This window comes from Euphorbia lathyris, chromosome 2, assembly GCF_963576675.1.
Source record: "Euphorbia lathyris chromosome 2, ddEupLath1.1, whole genome shotgun sequence".
NCBI lineage: Eukaryota > Viridiplantae > Streptophyta > Magnoliopsida > Malpighiales > Euphorbiaceae > Euphorbia > Euphorbia lathyris.
The window spans coordinates 58,934,210-58,955,628 of NC_088911.1; the positions used below are offsets into that span (position 1 = coordinate 58,934,210).

General features: G+C 35.8%; 1 protein-coding gene across 1 annotated transcript; it reads left to right on the top strand.

The window, feature by feature from the left end:
* The first annotated feature begins 4,905 nt into the window (after positions 1 to 4,905).
* Positions 4,906 to 13,264, top strand: LOC136218357 (sister-chromatid cohesion protein 3). Its single transcript, XM_066005174.1, has 22 exons — positions 4,906 to 5,159; positions 5,249 to 5,417; positions 6,145 to 6,257; positions 6,536 to 6,628; positions 6,792 to 6,955; positions 7,085 to 7,321; positions 7,420 to 7,564; positions 7,648 to 7,826; positions 7,911 to 8,056; positions 8,146 to 8,270; positions 8,590 to 8,763; positions 9,088 to 9,249; positions 9,341 to 9,541; positions 9,618 to 9,752; positions 9,861 to 10,064; positions 10,223 to 10,367; positions 10,576 to 10,682; positions 10,956 to 11,093; positions 11,441 to 11,703; positions 11,887 to 12,011; positions 12,369 to 12,650; positions 12,951 to 13,264. Exons 1-22 carry the CDS (start codon positions 5,115 to 5,117, stop codon positions 12,962 to 12,964), a joined length of 3,366 nt encoding a protein of 1,121 aa, XP_065861246.1. The 5' UTR covers positions 4,906 to 5,114; the 3' UTR covers positions 12,965 to 13,264.
* Positions 13,265 to 21,419: the final 8,155 nt, after the last annotated feature.

The window sequence follows — 21,419 nt, forward strand, 5'->3', positions numbered from 1 at the left end:
AGAACAATAAAAACCTGCATAATTGGGATGCAATTATTAAAAGAATTGATTTAGCATTTACATAAATGGGATTTTTAGAAACAAAATTGGTCATTCAAATTATGCAACAGAAATGAGATAAGCAGCATCAAAGGAGAGAATGTTTGCCACAAAAAAAGATAAGGTAGAATTCCATGGAAGTCGACAACGTTACCTTTAAAAGGCAAGCCAGAACAGAAACTGTAGGATAAGAAGGGAGAAAAGTAAGAAGTAGAGAATGAGCAAAAGAGAGCTCTATAGTTGGTAAAGACACATGACACTTGCATTTTTTTAGTAATACACATCAACAACAGTTAGAAGTAATTAACTACAACTACTACGACATTTTGTATAAAACACATATGTAATTTGAATTAATAAAAAAAATGAATTAGAAATGCTTTAAACATAAATGGAGAAAAAGACACATAAGCTAACCCGTCAGTTCAATTAGTATTGAACCACGAAGGCTAATGAGAAGCACCTTAATGAAAATAATTTTAAGAAAATGCAAGAAACCAGTAAGTGGATGAAAATTAGATTACCATATCTTTATGATAGTGCCCACTCTTAAAAACAATGGAAGCAAAATGTTATGTGATTCAGCACTGCGGAAGATATTGGTCATGCATATGCATACAAAACAAAAAAATGAAAATCAATTAGCTATTAAAATACAATCAATCCACTCTACAAATAATTTGACACTATATGAAGCAAATTTATGCAGATTGTACCCAATAACACGATCATAAAGAACTGATCTCATTTCATTCCTTTCCATGCTTTTATTAACCCCTCTAGAGCCTTCATCAATCAAAACCCAAAGAAATCATGAATGAGGGAAGATCTATCTGCACACAAAAAAGAAATCATAGCCTAAATATCCTTTAAGAAGCAAATGTAGAAAATAGTTTTTAATTTCCAACCGAGCATCCTATTTACCATCATTTGAAAAATGACCCGAATTATTCATAGCAATAAAAGAATTAATTAGAAAAGATAGCAAGCAAGTAAACATAAGACATCTAAGCATTGAGGAGTAAAATTAATGAAATAGTAACACCAAATGAGTGCAGAAGATATAGGAAAATAAATATACATCTATGGTTGTCCTGTTTCTATAGATTATCAAGCAAAACAGAGATGAACTGAAAATTAAGCCCCAAAATTTTGGGATCAAAATTGAAATTTGATGTTAACCTAAAATTTTAAATCTAATAAGTAAGATAACTCTCCATTAAAAGAATGTAAAACAAAACAACCTGTAATTTAAAGTGTAACGGTAACAGTAATTAATTTAAAAGTGTATGAACAACTTTTATTAAGACATAGAAATTAGAAAGTGCAATTCAGATTATAACAACAGTAAATATATGAAACCCCTTGAATTAATAAAATTGCTTCAGATTGGGTGATATTGATGAGTCAATAGGCTTCAAATTGTGGAGGACTTACAACTCTTAAGCTTGAGTAAAGAAGCAGATAGGCCCATCAAAATAACTATGAAGAAGATGGAATAGCGGTCAAGTACAGTATTATAAACAACGATAACGGTCAAGTACTTATCTAGTGCTTCTGTCCTGCAGTATTACAAACATAAAAACAGGAAGCTACATGATCAAAATGAGTATTGATTCCTAAATGAAAAATTTCCATGAAAGCAATGCAACAAGTCCAAAATAATAAAACATATAGACGTGGAATTTCTTTTTACGTCTGTCACAAAAAGTTAAACCTAACAATTTAAATGTTAGATCTGAACCTGCCCACCTAATTAGCTTGTTTAAAATCTAATGAATAAGGTCTTTTTAAGGAATTGGGGAAAAGGAATGAATATCGACTTACCGTAATTGATTCTGCTCACATTTCAGTGTAGAACCATAGGGTCCATGTAAGAGAAGCATGCCAGAATGAAATGTTCTGTTTATAAATTACAGTCAAACCCAGAATATTAAAAAATAAAAAATAACTGTTGAAAAACAATGGAGATGAGGCTTATGTACTTTGATTTGAGGGAATACTCAACAGATGGTTTTTTGAAGATGCTGGGCACAACAAAGATGGAAGGGAGATATTTGAAAGATCCATCTGATGCATCAGTTATCCCAAACCTTGAAATGTAGTTCAGCCCTGAAAATGTTTAACTTTATAAGGAAAAGTATTAAGGAAAGTAATTTTATAAGTAATTTCATTATATGCCCATAAACTGAAAGATTTGTAAACTGTATGATGTTGTTTTCAATTGTAAATTTCACCTTAGTTCTTGCATCACCAATCAAGTATCAATTATATCTATCAACATGAAAATCCTCCATTTCAGGCTTTCTCCATGGACATAAGCAACACCTTCATGGGCATTTTTACAAACACATAGCAAGCAATAAATGAAAATGGACAGTATAAACAAACACATAGCAAGCAATAAATGAAAATGGACAGTATAAGTAATTTCATGATATGCCTATTAACTGACAGATTTGTAAACTTTATGATGTTGTTTTCAATTGTAAATTTCACCTTAGTTCTTGCATCACCAATCAAGTATCAATTATATCTATCAATATGAAAATCCTCCATTTCAGGCTTGCTCCATGGACATTGGCAACACCTTCATAGGCATTTTTACAAGCACATAGCAAGCAATAAATGAAAATGGACAGAAAACTTACAGTGATAAACCATTCTTCAGGAAATCTGAAAAGTCTGAAGCTATCTCATTCATAATCTGGATTCAAAAGCAAGAGTTTAAAAAAAGAAGCATAAATCAGTTAATTATAAGAACCTCAGTCATAAAATCCCATTGAAGCTCAAATTGAACAATATGAACGTGAATTACATAATTCCTTTTGAGAAGCAAAACAAAATTAAGGAGATAAAGCGAATTGATCAAGCAATCAAAAGAGAAAAAGAAAGAGAATAACCTTGGAAGTAATTAGACGACAACCGCGGCCATGTGGAGTAAAAGTAATAGTCTTCTGAGTCTAATTAGGTGAGACTGCTGCAGACATGGAGTTGGAACAGGTTGAAGGCTTAGTAGTATAGAGAGATTTTGGATGTGAATCATATTTGGGTGAGGGAAGAAGAGACAGTTGAGGGAGAGAAGAAGTTCATACAGACGTGTGTGAAAGAGAGAGGGCTAAGATCGTGAAATGCCAAAACCACCAGGATGGACAATCTGAATACATATGTGTTTTAATACAATTTGAATAACTACATCTGACATTCAGTTGAAAGAGTTGTGGAGATTGAGGGAGTGATGGAAAGAAGTTGAGGATATGAGCAGTTAGGAATGGGCAGTTGAAAGGGTAGAGATTGAGAGTGAGAGAGGCGGACTCAACATTCATTGATGGAGTGAGAGTAAAATTAGAAGAAATAAATTTAAAAATTCCAAAAATCCTCAAAGTGACACATCAGCAAAATTACTACTAGAGTGACACATGGCAAGTGAGGTTCCTGCTTTAATAGTAGTAATAAATTGGAAATTTATAAAATTGGATAAAATGGGAGATCCATCTACATATTTAATCCATTTACACAACTTACTACATACCTAGATTATTTTTATGTGACTTTCTCAAAATACCCTTAATATATATATAACACTTAGAAATTTTTTAGCCTTTCTTCTTTCTCCCTTCCGTATGACTTCGCATATTTCGCAATATGCGAAGATAATGTCTGGTTCAGTAGATGATTTTAATTCGCATTGCGAAATCTTCGAAGTGGTATATAACAAAAAAGGCATAACAACAATGGTGCAACAATACTTCTAACATTAAAATCATAACATTATCAAAATTTACAATAAGATTGCAACAATAACAACATTAAAATCATTACATTACAACAATATTGCAACAATAACAACATTAAAATCATAACATTATCAAAATTTACAACAAGATTGCAACAATAACAACATTAAAGTCATTTCAAAGTTAATGTGACCAATCTTGATGGAAATTTCTCCCTATTTCAGAAAAGAATCAAAGAAAAACCAGCAGGTTCACACATCCTCTGCATCCCAGTACACCGTCTTCTTGAAAAAGATGTTATGTATTCAACCACCTTCATAAAAATTTAATCGTATTAGGAAGAAAAAGGACGATTGGCTTCGCGAAGAGAAATGTGCAAGAAAGATGACGCTTTTACTTCGCGGAAACGGATTACGCGAAGTGTGCGAGGAGAAATGTGACGATTTTACTTCGCGAAAACAGATTACGCGAAGTGTGTGAAGGTAAAAATCATGAACATTTCTCTTCGCAGACTTCGCGTAATCTGTTTTCGTGAAGTAAAATTGTCCGTTTCAGCCTTTTTTTCTTCGCAGGCCTTCACAAAAGCCCATTTCGCAAAGTGACTTTCTGGAAAAAATGAAGAGAAAACAGTAGATACTTACATTTTTTTCAACTTTTACCATTAAAATCGTCAATACCTATGTGATAAACGCAAAAAAACAATGAAAATAATGTCGAATAATGATTTCTTCGATCCGCATAAGAAGAAAGAAACCAAGAGATGAGAAGAAACGAGAAGATGAAGAACCGTGACTTAATTTTCTAGCAATAGGAAGATGAAGAGAAGAAGAAGACAAAGACATGGTGATGTAGAAAATGGTGCAGATTTCGCAATATAAAGGAAGAGAGGAAGATCAAAGGTGAAGAGAAACCGTGCAAGGAAGAGGAAGGGGAAAGGAGGAAGATAAAATGTTGGAGTATTTTGGGAAAGTCACGTAAAAAAAATCTAGATATATAGTAGGTTGGGTGAACGAGTTAAATATATAAACGAGTTTCTTATTTGTTCAAATTTTGTAATTTTCCCCGTATTATATATTGAAGAGGTTGAATGAACAGTAATAAACTAACCTCTTCCAAAAAAAAAAAAAAAAAAAAAAATCCAGTAATCAACTAACGTGATAATTTACGAAATGCATCTTGCATCCACTCCGTAATGCTCACAAAGAAGATAACATATCGGACAATTGATTTGGCGGGAGATTTCAGATATCCCCGTTTCTCTCTGTAGAACTAGGGTATTTCTCTCTCGATTGCGAATCGCTTTCTATTTTTCTTCTACGCAAACTCAAACCCTAGCCCATGGACGACCCACCTCAGGACCCTCAAACTTCCCGTGGTCGCCCTGTGAGTCTCGTTTCAATCTTTTAACTCTCTCATCCTTGCCTGTCCTCGTATTATTTGAATTCAAATTTTTATTTTTTTCGTTTGAACAGAAGAGGAATAGAGCTCAAATTCAGCACCAAGAATGGTTCAGTGACGCAAGTGACGATGCCCCAAGTCAAGCACAGCGAGAGGCATCGCCTGACTATTTCGATGAGGTCCGTCCTAAAGCTAAACGGAGCCGACCTTCAGAACCTCAGGAACTCCCGAAAAACTTGATTGGTACGTATTTTCCTTTGTTGATTTAGAATTATACGACCGCGATGTTGTTAACTTCCTGAAGTTCGAAACTCATGTTCAATTTGACTTGGAACCATTGTACAATTGTCTGCCTGGTTCTTAAAAAAGGAACCCACAATGCTATGTAGCGTGGTATGTGATAATATACGAGTGAGAGAGTGATTTAATAATATATTGTATGTTTTACGCTTTATCTCTCTGGCTGGAGTTGGAGAGTTTTGTTTTTTTTCTTTTCCATAGATAATTGACTAGAACTGGTATACTATTGTCAGGAAAAATTTTCTTTGTGATAAGATAAAGTAAAACCTGGGTCCTCACTCACATAGCAATAATGATTTTCTTGAACCCTGTTTACAAATGACAGAATTCTGATTTTGTAGAACTTGTATTCTATCAAGGACATCTGTTTGTGAAATATTGTCTTCTACAAGAGCTTCTGATAGAGGATAATTAATTATGTTGATTACCTTGCATCATTATGTCAGTTATCTAATGCCTCGACCAGATGAGGGAATAGGTTTTGTCCATTTAATCATTTGATATCACAAACTATGATTAAGTCTGTAGATCGTGAGATTTTTATTTTATTTTTCTAAATGAATATTCATATCTGGCTGTTGTTTAGCTTTCTTTCTGTTAGACTTGTTCTGCTAAGAATTTCTCCCCTTCACCACTGTTGTGTTTCTGCATATTCTTCACATTTCTGCAGAGGTTATTAAAGGCAATGGGAAACAAATTCCCCAGGCAGTGAAGGTTTGGGTTGAGCAATATGAGAAGGATCCAAAATCTGCAATGGTTGAACTATTGACGTTGTTATTTGAGGTAATTTATTTAGTCTTGACATCTTTTTCTATTTGAAAATTGAGAACTAGAGATGCGAACATCACAAAAGAACTGAAGAATGAAAACCATTTCATTTCAAAGATGGAACATAAATAGAAAAGTAAATGAGATCATATATGAGAATTGATTGTGATAAGATATGTGCCTGCTGAGAGAGCCATATACTTGTTTGGGAGTTTCAAACTTACCACTGCATGTCTCCCCTCCTTGTCATGTGCTTTTTTGCTTATTTGCTTATACCATACATAAATGTCCAGGCATGTGGAGCTAAATTTTATATCAAGGAAGAGTTGCTTGATGAGACAGATGTTGATGATGTTGTGGTTGCTCTTGTTAATCTGGCTAGACAGGTACTTTACACTTCTACTTGATTTGTTTGCTATTTCATCATGTTCTTCCCTCTTGTTTAATCATATCAAATTACTGCTGTGAGAATTCAACTAGAAAAACCTTACTAGTCATGCATTTAAATTTTGTTGTTATAGTGTTTGGTTAATTCCTCTCGAATATTAGGGGGAAGTTGAAGATTACCAACATTCAAAGAAGAAGGACTTCAAGAACTTCAAATATAATCTTGTTTTATTTTGGGATACACTGGTGGTTGAGTGCCAGAATGGACCACTGTTTGATAAGGTTTTGTTAGATAAATGCATGGATTACACAATAGCATTGTCATGGTGAGCTCTCTCTCTCTCTCTCTCTCTATATATATATATATATATATATATAATGATGTATTGTAATTATGGCTGAATTTATGTAATAACTTAACTTGGTTGAGTTTTTATGGTGTTAACACAATTCAGCACGCCTCCAAGAGTATATCGTCAAATTGCTTGTGTGATAGGCCTTCAACTTGTAACATCATTCATAACTGTTGCTAAAACCCTTGGAGCCCAGCGAGAAACTACACAGAGACAGTTAAATGCTGAAATTAAGAAACAAACTGAAGGACCTCGGGTAGAGTCACTGAATAAAAGGTTGTCTGCAACTCATGAGATGATAGTAGCACTAGAGGACATGATGCGTAAAATATTTACAGGGTAGGATTTATCTCCTATTTCATCATTACTGTAGTTTCTTTTTTTTGTTGTTGATTTTTTTTTTATTCCTTATAAAAACCTTTTGTTTTTATGTGAAGGTTATTTGTTCATCGTTATCGAGATATCGATCCTAACATCCGTGTGTCATGCATAGAGTCACTTGGTGTATGGATTTTGTCATATCCATCACTTTTCCTGCAGGATTTATACTTAAAGTACCTTGGATGGACATTGAATGATAAAGTAAGATATGTTAAATAATTCAGTTCTTTGTAGTCATATTATGACCACATAATTGTAATTTGGCTTTCTGTTTGTGCACGAAGAATGCTGGTGTGAGGAAGGCATCAATCCTTGCGTTGCAAAATCTGTATGATGTGGATGATAACGTGCCTACCCTTGGTTTGTTTACTGAAAGATTTTCCCACCGCATGATCGAGCTTGCTGATGACATTGACGTGTCTGTTGCTGTATGTGCCATTGGACTTGTAAAACAATTATTAAGGTTAAGTCTCTATCAAATCCTTTGAATGTTTATGCAAAAGGCATTGGCCTTGAAAATGGACCCTTTTGTTGTGGTGTCTTGCAGGCATCAGCTTCTACCTGACGATGACTTGGGTCCTTTGTATGATTTACTCATTGATGATCCAGCAGAAATTAGGCGTGCCATAGGGGAATTGGTTTTTGATCACTTGATTGCTCAAAAGTTTACTAGCTCTCAGTCCGACTCAAGAGGTTTCTTTCACTATTGGTTTCTATTTTAAATGGTCTTTGTTGAATTTCGTGGTATTAGTGGACTTACAATCACAACCTTCTTTTCCTAGGCAATGACAATCGCTCTGAGGTTCATCTAAGTAGAATGTTACAAATTCTAAGGGAGTTTTCAACAGACCCAATCCTCAGTGTCTATGTAGTTGATGATGTTTGGGAATTTATGAAAGCAATGAAGGTACAATGTTATTGATTTCTGAAATATTGGATAAACTTGGGTTTGTGAGAAAGAAATACAACAAGGTTGAATTCAAGGGCCGGACTAGTAGAAAGGCTAGTGTTTTGCAACCTTCAGTTTGTCTCATTTATTCATCTTGCATTATTGTTAACCATGCTCCATATTATTTTCTGGCCGAAGTTGTTTCCACTCGAGAATCTCTGTTCTGAAAGTTTTGTTTGCTTATGAAATTAGAATCATATATTTGGTCGTGACTAGGGAATAATTCTCATTAATTCAATATACTTAGCCAGATGGCAAATCCTTACTGTGCTTGCAGGATTGGAAGTGCATTATTTCCATGCTCTTGGATGAGAATCCATTGGTTGATCTTACAGATGATGATGCAACAAATTTGGTTAGACTATTATCTGCATCTGTGCGGAAGGCTGTAGGAGAGAGGATAGTCCCGGCTTCTGATAATCGAAAGCATTATTGTAGCAAAGCTCAAAAAGTGTGTAGTTTCTTGGCTTCATTCAATAATATCTTTTTCCACGGGATCATCTTCTGTTAAAATAAAGTGATGTTCATGCAAAAAATTCTTTCCTGGTTTTGGTTGTATGAACAGTAACATCTCATGATGTAATTCTTTTTAAAATTATAAAATTCTAAATTCAGTTGTTATAAGTGATCAGTATCGATGAAATTTGATTTCTGAGAATTTAAATGAGTATTTTCTAGTCATGATTCTGCTTTTCTCTTGCTGGCATGTTTACAAAACATAGTGTTTGTTCTACTACCATTTTATAAGAAAATTTAATTGTTATTTGCGTGTCAGGAAATATTTGAAAACAATAGAAGAGATATAACGGTTGCCATGATGAAAAGTTACCCGCTCCTCCTACGCAAATTTATGGCTGACAAAGCAAAAATACCGTCACTACTTGAGATTATTGTACACATGAACCTAGAGCTTTATTCCCTAAAGAGACAGGAACAGGTGAGTGGAAGAAATTTTTTTCGATGCAATTTGTTTGTTTTTAGTTCACAACTTAGATTGATGTTAACCGGTGATAGGGTTGTCCTCTCAGAATTTTAGGAATGTCCTTCAGCTCATGAAAGAAGCATTTTTCAAACATGGTGAAAAGGAGGCACTGAGATCTTGTGTGAAGGCGCTTAAGTTCTGTTCCAGTGAGAGTCAAGGAGAGCTGAAAGATTTTGCCTGTAATGAATTGAAGAATCTTGAGGATGAGCTAATTACAAAGCTTAAATCTGCAATGAAAGAAGCAGCAGTTACTGTCTTTCTTTGCTTTTTAGTATATGATTTTCAGGAAGAGGATGGGATATGACATATGCTTTAATTTGCAGGATGGTGATGAATATTCTCTTCTTGTCAATTTGAAAAGGTTATATGAGCTTCAGTTGTCAAGGGCTGTACCTATTGAGAGTTTATATGAAGATATTGTTAGCGTTCTCCGCAGTTTCAGAAATGTGGATGATGATGTGTGTTCTATACTTATACAAGCACCATATGTTTTTTCTTTTCCAATATTTTACCAGGCATTTGTTTTCTGTTTTGTTTGGCCTTAAGTTAATTTCTTGCCTATCCAGGTTGTCAGTTTTCTGCTTCTCAACATGTATTTGCATGTAGCATGGTCTCTGCAGTCTATTGTGAGCAGCGAAACTGTATCTGAAGCACAGCTGTCCTCTCTACTTTCAAAACGAGATATCTTGTTTGAGGAACTCAAATACTTTCTTCTGAACCCTTCTGAAGAAGAGAAAGTAAATAAATGTGCAAATCAGCTAGCTTGCAGAGTAAGCATTTCAACTTTTGCTTTAATTGTGACTTCAGTTACAGCACATTATTTTTTCTTTGATCTGTGATCTCAACCATTATCTTTCCTAGAAAAATATATATTGGGATTTTATAGAATGCTCTAATTTTTGTCTGATGAAAACTGTGGTGTTTGCAGGTTTGTATAATACTTGCGGAGGCATGGTGTTTGTTCAGACAGACAAATTTCTCTTCATCAAAGCTGGAAAGCTTGGGATATTGTCCAGACACATCCGTTCTTCAAAATTTCTGGAGACTTTGTGAACAGCAGCTCAACATTTCAGGTAACTAATTTTTTTTAGTTGTATGATTATTTTCATTGAACTTTTTGTTGTTGATATGACTAGAGACTTGGTTCTTGCTTGTGTTGTGCTTGCTCTGCACTTAAATGTACTTATTCACATGCCAGATTCATTGTTTACTTTCTCTTGCTTGTGTTTTGAAGTTTGAACATGCTTTGATTTTGTTTATTATTTTAAATGTTTGTCACAGATGAGACTGAAGATGAAGAAACGAACAAAGAATACATTGAGGAGACAAATAGAGATGCTGTTATGATAGCTGCTGCAAAGTTGGTTACTAGTGATACAGTTTCCAAGGTTTGCATACATCTGTCAATATGTTGATACTTTAGCTGGTGATTGGGTCTTCCTCTTAGGCAATGGTTGTAATGTCAATGCTCTTAGGGGCTTTCTTGTCATTCCACATCCTCTCTTGGTGATTTGTTTGGATAAGCGGGTAGCATATCTTAGAAAGTGTAATTTTGATGTTCTATTGTTTCTTAACTTTGGACTAAATTTAATTATTGAGCATGTGACATCTAAACAATCTGAAAGTTGAAGTTGGTTACCGAATCTTGAAATTTGACGCAGGATTCTCTTGCTCCAGTGATCATTTCTCATTTTGTGATGCATGGCGCAAGTGTAGCAGAGATTGTTAAGCATCTGGTCACTGTTATAAAGAAAAAAGACGGTGATATTTCCAGTATCTTTCTGGAAGCATTAAAAAGGGTATGGCTTGTACTTTGGAGATTGAATAACTGATGATTCATCCATAGAAAAGAGATAGAAAACCTGTGTTTTCTTCTACTAATCTTATTTTGTTGCATCAACACATTCCTTGTTTTTCCTCTTTGTTACTGTGTCTTTTTCTTTTCGAAAATAGGATTTCTTCATATTTTTTTAGGAGTTCTGCTTCCATAAATGCAGCTGCTTGTTTTATTAGAACTCTCATGTTTTTATGTTCAATACGAGGTTTTTTCTTTTCTTGGTTGCGTAGAAAAGCTTTTTTCAATTTCAGTTCAGAGTCCATATGAAGATTCATATATTTATATATATGATTTCCCTACGTCTACTAGGCTCATCAACGGCATGAGGAGCTTTCTAGAAGTGACGATGGGTCTTCCTCCGGAAAATCTTTTCAGGATTGCAAGGAACTGTCTGCTCGGCTCTCTGGAACATTCATGGGTGCTGCTCGGCACAAGCATAGAGCAGACATCTTAAAAATTGTTAAAGAAGGTATTGAATATGCTTTTGTAGATGCTCCGAAGCAGCTATCTTTTCTGGAAAGTGCAGTGCTTCAGTTTGTTTCCAAACTTCCAGCAACTGATATTATGGAAATGTAAGTGTTACTTTCTCAAGTTCAAATATCTGGCAGTATATTCATTGTAGTTTGATTTGGGCATTTTCTCCCCATTGGCCCTCTCTCATTTATGTGGCCAGCATGGAGAGAGTAGAATATTATTGGCTTTTACTATTTTGTGAAACTATACTTGTACTAACATGCTCGTCTGTTTGCAAATAGTCTAAAAGATGTCCAAAGCCGGACGGAGAATGTTAACACTGATGAAAATCCCAGTGGGTGGCGTCCCTACTACATATTTGTGGACAACTTACGAGAAAAGTATATGAAAAATGACAATTTCCTTGGTAATGTTGTTGCTTGTCTCTGAATGACTTGAACATAGTGGTACACACATACAGTTTTCCTCAAATTTGTTCTTATTTCATAGAGAGGGTCACATTCTTCTTTAAGTTTGAAATGCAAGAAACAATATGGATTCTCCATTTTTTTTTCTAGTTATGTTTTATAGAATGAACCTTTTTCTCTATGTGTATTTTTAATTATTGCTCTCAGAGCTGTCTCAGTGAAGAAACCTTTGTCAATAGAAGGTCACAGCTTGGTTGTTATCAATCAAATAAATCCTAAGCTTTTCTGCAAGTTCTAAGTTTCTTTTGTATTTGAAATGTGAATTTGATTGGATGAATGAATCAACTTTCTTGCAGATCAGAAAGAGGGAACTACTGTGAGGCGTAGAGGCCGTCCAAGGAAGCAGAGTAACATCGAGGGAAAGAGACTGTTTGATGGGCACAGTTCAAGTGAAGAGGAGGATTCAATTAGTGGATCAGATCAAGAGGCAAATGAAGGAGAGAGGCATGATGAGGAAGAGCGGGAGGCTCCTTTGATTCATTCAATTAGGTCATCCTCCAAGTTGAGGTCCTTGAAAGTTACACGAGATGAAAATAAAGGCCAGGCGAAGTCGGGAGGTTCTGCTCCGAACACATCAGGTTTCTGTTTCTAAAATATCACTTACCCCCTTTGATTGCTATGTTCAATTAGAAATAGATGTGTCTTTCTTAACACACTGACTGTGAAGATGCATAAAGAAAACATCCACAACCATATGTCGGAACACATTTTCTTGTTTGCATAGTGGTTGCATCAAGCATATGACTTGATATCGAGACCTGATTATGCATTAATCCCGCTTAAAGCCATAATCCAGTTATTGCAAACAGCATCACAATTTTCCTATGTCATCGGTGGAATTTCTTTAATTTCCTCTTTTTTAATTTTTTACCTTGCAGGAGCATCAAACTAGTAATTGTCAGTGCCAATGCTGTATATTTCAGTCACAGTTGAGTTGACGTCGGTCTTGAATACAGAATTCTTGGATTTCTTGGTGTTTGTAGGGATATGGATGAATACAGAATTCTTGGATATCTTGGTGTTTGTAGGGATATGGATGAAGTATATGAAGTGTTCAATGCCAAATAGTGTAGGAATTACAGAGTTTCTTCTGGGTGCCATGTATATTTGTATTTCTGTATGGGTTTTGAATGCTTAGAGAAAACGTCCATGGAAATCTGGAATCTGCTCTCATGTTGTACAAATAGAAAAACCTGCAGGCCAAGAATGAACCTTCAAAATGTCAGGTAATTAACATCTCTATATTTTAAATTTAAACTACTTGTCCTGGTTTGCAAATAATCATCGGACCTGATGAAAGCAAACTTCTCATCATATGGAGGAAACAGTCACCGTTAGATCTGAACTTATTAAAATCCTAAAGCATAGATTAAAATCATTCTAAGATTTAAATCTAATAAGTCTAGGTCTAATGATGGCTGATTAAAAAATTATTGTGAAGGGAAAGTTAAGTAAATTAATTTACGTCAAAAGAAAGTGCACAGCCACAAAAGCTGTGGCAATTACGGCATTGAGCATAACTTTTCATTATACAATAAAAATAAGCAACAAAGATTTAGCATTAAATTAATGGAGAGAAGTAAAGAAAATGTAAACAATCTTTAATTGTAACTATATATTAGTAGACCCGTTAGCATTTATACCATTTATACCTAGTTAGTTTCTTTTTGTATCTAGTTAGTTTCTTTTGGTATATAGATGCCTAGTATTCTAATAATACAACTATTGAGTTTTCTCAACCTATATGGTTTCCGAGCCTGTCCTAGTGTGCAAAGTTTTTCTTTTGTGTTTGTCCTAGCGTGCAAACTAATTTAGGGTTCCACCCTTTTTCGGTTCTCAGTTTTTTGGCCACTTACTAGTCTCACCGTTCGACCCAGCCTTCTGCCCACCCTCAGATCGGTCTTCTCGCGGTGGCCCATCATCATTTCGATCGGTGAGTCATCTCCATACGCCCCCCTTCTCCGATGAGATTCCTCCACGCGCTGGGGCGTGGCGGCGTGTTCGGCCGCCCCTTCAACTTTGATCACCACTGTTGGCTCTGTCTCCCTCTGATCAGCCACTCTTTCAACTTTGTTTCGTGTTCCACCGACTTTTGTTTTCTCATTCGGTGGAGGTTGGTCCTTGTTTGTGTTTTTTTTTTTTTGCTGAAACTTGTTGGGTTGTGTTTTCTTTGCTAATGGCTCAGGAAAAGGATAAGAAAGTTGAATCTAGCAAAAGTGTGATTAGTAGCACTATGGTGGTTCTCCTAAGATTATCGATCATAAACTGACGGGTTCCAACTATTTAGATTGGTGTAAAACAATTAAGATTTATTTGCGTAGTATCAGGAAGACCCGTCATTTAACTGACGAAACAAAAACAGATGATGGGGATTGGTTGGCAGATGATGCCTATTTGTTTTGGGGTATCAAGAACTTTATTGATACGTCTATTGTTGGGTTGGTTTGTCATTGTGAGTATGTCAAACAATTTAAAGACTACTTGCAAAATATGTATGTTGGGAAGGATAATTTGTCTCGCTTATACGATACTTATAAGTCTTTCTATACTACTAATCGTTAAGGTCGATCTGTTCCGGATTACTATATGCAGTTAAGAGAATTTTTTCAGCAGCTGAATAAATTGCTGCCTTTGCGTACCGATATCAGTGTTGCAAGCTCAACGGGAACAAATGTTTGTTCTTCGCTATTTGTGTGGATTTGATTCTGATTTTGAGGGTGTTCTCAAATTCTCTTTAGTGCCACCATTCCTGATGCTGAAAAAGCTTTTAGCCGTGTTTTGCAAAGTGGATTGGTTCAATCATCCACTCCTATTGTTCCTGCCAATGTTATCAGAACCGGACCGTACATCAAATCGGATTTGCGATTGGGTCAAGGGTCATTTGGTCGGATCGGATAACTCGGATTGGTCAGACCAAATAACGTAATAAATAATATATATAATTAATTTGAAATTATTTTTATCAAACTATATATAATCTAATATTATTAACATGACATGACATAGTTCTCTTTTCCCAATTAAAATTAAAACTGTCTGGTAAACATTTTGTAACATAGGATCAAAGATATTAAGGGCTGTTTATAATCTATAATAAAGTTCAAAGATATAATTAAATAATAATAAAAAGTTAAAAATTCTCAGGAAAAAAGAAAAAAGAAAAGGTTAAGAATCAGAAAGAAAAAGAGGAAAGGGTATATTCAGATAAAGTGAGGAAAGGTCCAATGAGAATTTGGATAAAAAAGCTTTTCCATATTGTAAAGTAGAAGAAACCAATCTTATGATATGTACTGTAAATAAGTTTCATACTAACTGAAAAACAATGCCTTACTAGTCTAAGGAACAGCAAAGTAGGCGTTGATAATTTTTATCTCGCGCGTGCAAGTTTTTTTTTTTTTTTTTTTTAAACTGGGTCAGACAGGTTATCGGTCGGACCATCGGTTTTCGGTCCAATTCCGGTTCTATCCGGTTTGTTACATATGCAACAAACTAGTTCAACTCAAACCGGAAACCCGACTGTTCTCGGTTAAACCGGTCGGTCTGGTCCGAGTTTGATAACATTGGTTCCTGCTTCCAGTGCTTTAGTCAGTCACAAGTCTTCATTTGACCGCTCTTGTAAGGATCCGACTAAGGGTGGTATTACTGTCATGAGTCAGGTCATACCAAGTGACGGGAACAGAGTCTTTGAGTGATATTACTGTTATGAGTCAGGTCATACCAAACGTACTTGTATGCTGCTTAAAGCAAAGCCACAAAGGCACCGGTCTGCTCAGGTTGTCACTAATGATGCTACATCCTGTGGCTCGACTTACACCATGACTGTAGATGGATATGCTTAGTATCAAGAATCATTAGCTTCCCAGCATTCTGCTTCACCGATCAGTGCCATTGCTGATTTAGGTAATTCTAATAAGTGCCTCATTTCTTCATCTTCAAAGTGGGTCATTGATTCTGGTGCGACAGACCATATGACAGGTAATTCTAAATTGTTCACCTCTCATAATAAAACTTTTCTATCACATGTCACCGTAGCTGATGGTACACATTCTCCTGTTATTGGTTCTGGCACTATTAACCTAACTTTTTCCCTTTCCCTCTCCTCTGTTCTTAATGTGCTGGAATTTGCATTCAATCTAATTTCTGTGAGTCAGCTTACCCATTCACTTAATTGTTCGATCTCATTTTTTCCTAATCATTGCTTGTTTCAAGATCTTATGACGAAGCAGATTATTGGTAGTGGACGGGAATCTGGCGGTCTCTACATCTTGGATGCAACTGTTAGAAGATCGATTGCCCTCTTTAGTGTATCCACATCTTTTGATGAACATTGTCGGTTGGGACACCTTTATCTACCATTGTTGAAGAAATTATGTCCTCATTTTCAGAATTTATCTAGTTTAGATTGTGTGTCATGTCAGTTTGCTAAATATCACCGCCTATCTTCCCCTCCCCGAGTCAATAAAAGGTCAAATTTTCCATTTGAATTAGTTCATTCTGATGTTTGAGGTCCTTGTTCCGTTGTGTTGAAACCGGGTTTCAGATATTTTGTTACTTTTGTGGATGATTATTCTCGAACTACTTGGTTATATTTAATGAAAAGTCGTTCTGGATTATTTACTCATTTTACTGCTTTTTGTGCTGAGATTAAAACAAAATTTAACGGTTCATATACTCCGAAATGAAAATGTTAAAGAATACTTTTCTGGACCATTTCAATTTTTCATGATCCAAAATTGTATCCTTCATCAATCTTCATGTGTTGATACACCATCCCAAAATGGTGTTGCTGAACGCAAGAATCGTCATCTTCTTAAAACTACTAGAGCTCTTTTGTTTCAAACACGTGTTCTTAAACATTTTTGGGCTGATGTTGTCTCTACAACATGTTTTTTGATCAATCATATGCCTTCTTCCGTGTTAAAAGGTGAGACTCTGTATGGTACTCTCTTTCTTCATAAACACGTATTTTCTGTGTCATCTCGTAGTTTTGGGAGTACTTGCTTTGTTTGGGATGTTCGTCCACAAGTCACTAAACTTGATCCCAAAGCCCTTAAATGTGTCTTCATTGGATACTCTTGTCTTCAAAAAAAAGCATTGTTGTTTTTCTCCTTCTCTTGATAAATATCTTGTGTCTTCTGATGTCACGTTTATGGAACATCTCCCGCTCTTTCCCATGTCTTCTGATATCTCCATAGGTGATACTGATATTGATAATGTGTTGGTCTATCAAGTTCACCAGGTCTCAGATCTCTGTCCTTCTAAGCCACATATTTCTCAAGTATATTCACGACGTGAGAGACCTCCTGATTCCGGTCCAATACCAATTTTTGCTTCGCCTTCAGATTCTGCTCTCGAGTCAAGCCAAACCACTAATGACCTTCCTATTGCCCTTCGTAAAGGTAAAAGATCTTGCCTCCATCCTATTTCTGCTTTTGTTTCCTATGAGCACTTATCTTCTCTTTCATAGTCTTTTGTTGCTTCCCTTGACTCTACTATTATTCCTAAATCTGTCTCTGAGGCGTTATCCCATCCGGGCTGGCGCAACGCCATGATAGATGAAATGAATGCTTTGGATGTTAATGGTAGTTGGGATTTGGTAAATTTACCTGTTGGTAAGAAACTGTTGGGTGTCATTGGGTGTTTGCTGTGAAAGTCAATTTTGATGGTTCTGTTACTCGTTTAAAGGATTGTCTTGTTGCAAAAGGCTTTGCTCAGACTTATGAGGTTGATTATTCTGACACCTTCTCTTTAGTAGCTAAAATAGGCTATATTCGACTTTTTATCTCCCTGGCTGCCGCTCTAATTGGCTCTTGCATCATCTGGATATAAAAAATGCTTTCCTACATGGTGGCCTTCAAGAAGAAGTTTACATGGAGCAACCATCAGGGTTTATTGCTCAGGGGGAGTATGGCAAAGTTTGCCATCTCGGCAAATCTCTATATGGGTTGAAACAAAGTCCTCGAGCATGGTTTGGAAAGTTTAGCCAAGCAGTTGAAGATTTTGGGATGAAGAAGTGTAAATGTGATCATTCTGTTTTTTTTATAAACATTCTACTTCAGGTATCATTCTCATTATCGTTTATGTAGATGATATTGTTATTATAGACAGTGGCATTTCAGGAATCTCGTCTCTAAAATCGTTTCTCTATGGCCAGTTTCATACCAAGGATCTAGGGGCTTTGAAGTGCTTCTTAGGAATTGAGTTGTCAAGAAGTAAGAAATGAATTTTCCTGTCTCAAAGAAAATATGTTCTTGATTTGTTGTTCGAAACAGGAAAATCTGGAGCTAAGCCATACAGTGCACCTATGACTCCAAATCCGCGTCTCACATCAGAAGGAGAGCCTTTTGAAGAGTCCGAAAGATATATGCGTTTGGTTGGAAAGTTAAAATATCTTATGGTGACTAGACCTGATATTGCCTATCATGTTAGTGTTGTTAACCAGCTTATGTCATCTCCCACCGTTGATCACTGGACTGCACTAGAACATATCTTATGCTACTAGGGAACTCTTGGCTGGGGCTTACTTTACAAGAATTATGGTCATACCCAGATTGAGTGTTTCTCCGATGCAAATTGGGCAGAAGACAAAGATGATAGGGGATCCGCTACCGGTTATTGTGTCTTTGTTGGAGGTAATTTAATTTCTTGGAAGAGCAAGAAGCAACATGTTGTTTCTCGCTCCAGTGTAGAATCTGAATATCGAGCGATGTCTCAATCAGTGTGTGAGATTATATGGATTGGTCATCTCCTCTCCGAACTTGGGTTCGACGTCACCATTCCGATAAAGTTATGGTGTGATAATCAAGCAACTCTTCATATTGCTTCTAATCGTGTGTTCCATGAACGTACTAAGCATATTGATGTAGACTGTCACTTTGTTCTTGAAAAGCTAGAAGAAAACATAATTGCCACAACCTACATTGGCACCAATGAACAGTTTGGAGACATTTTTATCAAAACCTTAAATGCGGTTCGGATAAATTACATTTGTAACAAGCTGGACATGTCAAATATCTATGCTCCAGCTTGAGAGGGGGTGTAATGTATATAATTGTACATGTATATTAATTTAGGGACCTATTAGCATTTATACCTAGTTAGTTTCTCTTTGTATATAAATGCTTAGAGCATCTCCAACAGCCTCTTAAATTGGCTCTTAAGTTAAAATTTGAGGAGGGAGAATGAAAATTCATCTCCAACAGCCTTTTAGTGGCTCCTCAAATCACTATCCTCTCTATTAATAGAGAGTCTCTCTCCACCTCTTAGTGCCTCCTAACTTTATTTTTTATTAATAATTTATTATTGATGTGTCTCTCTCCTCACACTATTGGTAATGTAACAATAAAGAATAATTTTAATAATAAAATAATAAATAAGGAGTGCATATAAGGAGCATTGTTGGAGATGATATATCTTAGCCACTCTTAAATCACTAAGAGTCAATTATTTATATTATTTATAGAGAGCTCACTAAGAGTCTCTTGGAGATGCTCTTAGTATTCTAATAATACAACTATTGAGTTTTTTTTTTTTTTTTGAAAAGTAAACATTGATATTAGAACAAAACCATCAAAACACACCAGTACATGAAATCAGTACATGAACAAAGCTTTGCAGCTTTGTAACCCAACAAAACAAAAACCAGAAACAATACCAACTAGACTAAATCCACACCTCAAAACCATAAACCCCATACACTATTACCAGCATTCTTTTCCGACCAAAGCCGACTCCTAACAGTATACAAAATATTCCTGATCAAACCTCCATATTGTGGTTGAATTTGTTGAAAACATAGCATATTACGAGCTTTTCATATCTTATAAACTGCAACAGTAAAAGCCAAACATTTCACATGAGCCAGGAAAGTTTTACCTGCAAAATATTTAAAATCATCAAGTCATAATTTTAACAAATTACGTATGAAAACTTTTTTTGAGACAGAAAGCTTGTTATGAGATTCAAGTGCAAACAATTGAAAAAGGAAATTAGTAGAAAGAAAATGATATAATTGTAAAATTGACATGTGGTGGCTAGTAAAGTAAAATTTGAAAAATATAGTCATATCTGAAAAAGAAATGCAGAGGTTTTGGATATATAGATGGATAGATAATTAAAGTGATGAAAAATTTGAAAAGTAATTAATTGTAAGATGTTTAAAGAATGTTCATGAAAATAGATAAAAGAGGATAATTTCTTATATGCATGAAACATATTATCGCACAAATATTATAAATCAAACTATTTTTCAAGCAATATTAAAAATAGTTTACTCAATTTTTTTTTTGTAAACATGTCAATATACTTTAATACAAATAGTTGTTAAAATCTAGGTAAAGTCTTCTCTATTGAGATGTGTCTGTCTTCTCTATTGAGATGTGTAACCCTAATACCGTAAACCCTACGTAACCCTCTCTTACTTAGCCGCACAGTACGATATTCCCCTCAGATCGCTGCAACATCTACGCTAACTGGTTGCTAATCGATAGTCGCTTTCTCCTGCAACCCTTTCGGCAGCAGTAAAATCCGACTCTGGTTTTTTCTGAACTCTATCGCAATGGATAAAAACAAGGGGATGGCGGAGGACTATGCTCGCCTATGCCTCAGCAACGACGACGACGGCCTGGAATTATTTGATGACAGCCTTCAACTCGGGTTGATAGATAAAACATTCTTTATTGTCGGACAGCTTCTTGCTGTCAAAGCAACACACTTTGAATCAATGAAGACAACGCTAGCAGCCATATGGCAACCAGTTAAGGGTGTAACGATCACGGAGACAGATATGGAAGGCAGGTATTTGTTTCAATTCTATCATGAACTGGATATGCGAAGAGTATTGAACGACGGGCCATGGACCTTTAATCAAAACCTATTGATTGTAAAAAGGCTGGAGGTATCGGAGCAAGCATTGCACCCCAATCTCTCCGAACTAATTATCTGGGTCCAGCTCTCGGATCTTCCTATCGGCTTTCAAACCGAGGCAGTATGTAAAGCCATAGGTAATCAGCTAGGGGTGTATATTGAATCTGATCCTAAGAACTTTACGGGCCTCCGGAGAAATTTCTTGAGGATCAAAATAACAATTGACATTCACAAACCACTAAAGACAGGGCAGAAAGTTAAAAGAAGCGGTGGCATGTGGCTATGGGTAAACGTGAGATATGAGCGGCTTCCTCAGTTCTGCTTCTTTTGCGGAATAATCGGCCACACAGATAAATTCTGTCCCTCGTTATTTGCAAGTGAGAATGTCACAGAAGAGCGTCGTTTTGGCAGTTGGCTGCGAGCGACTATCAGAAAACCGGGGATGCAGAGGGGGAAAGAGTGGCTAAGGGATCCTTCAGACG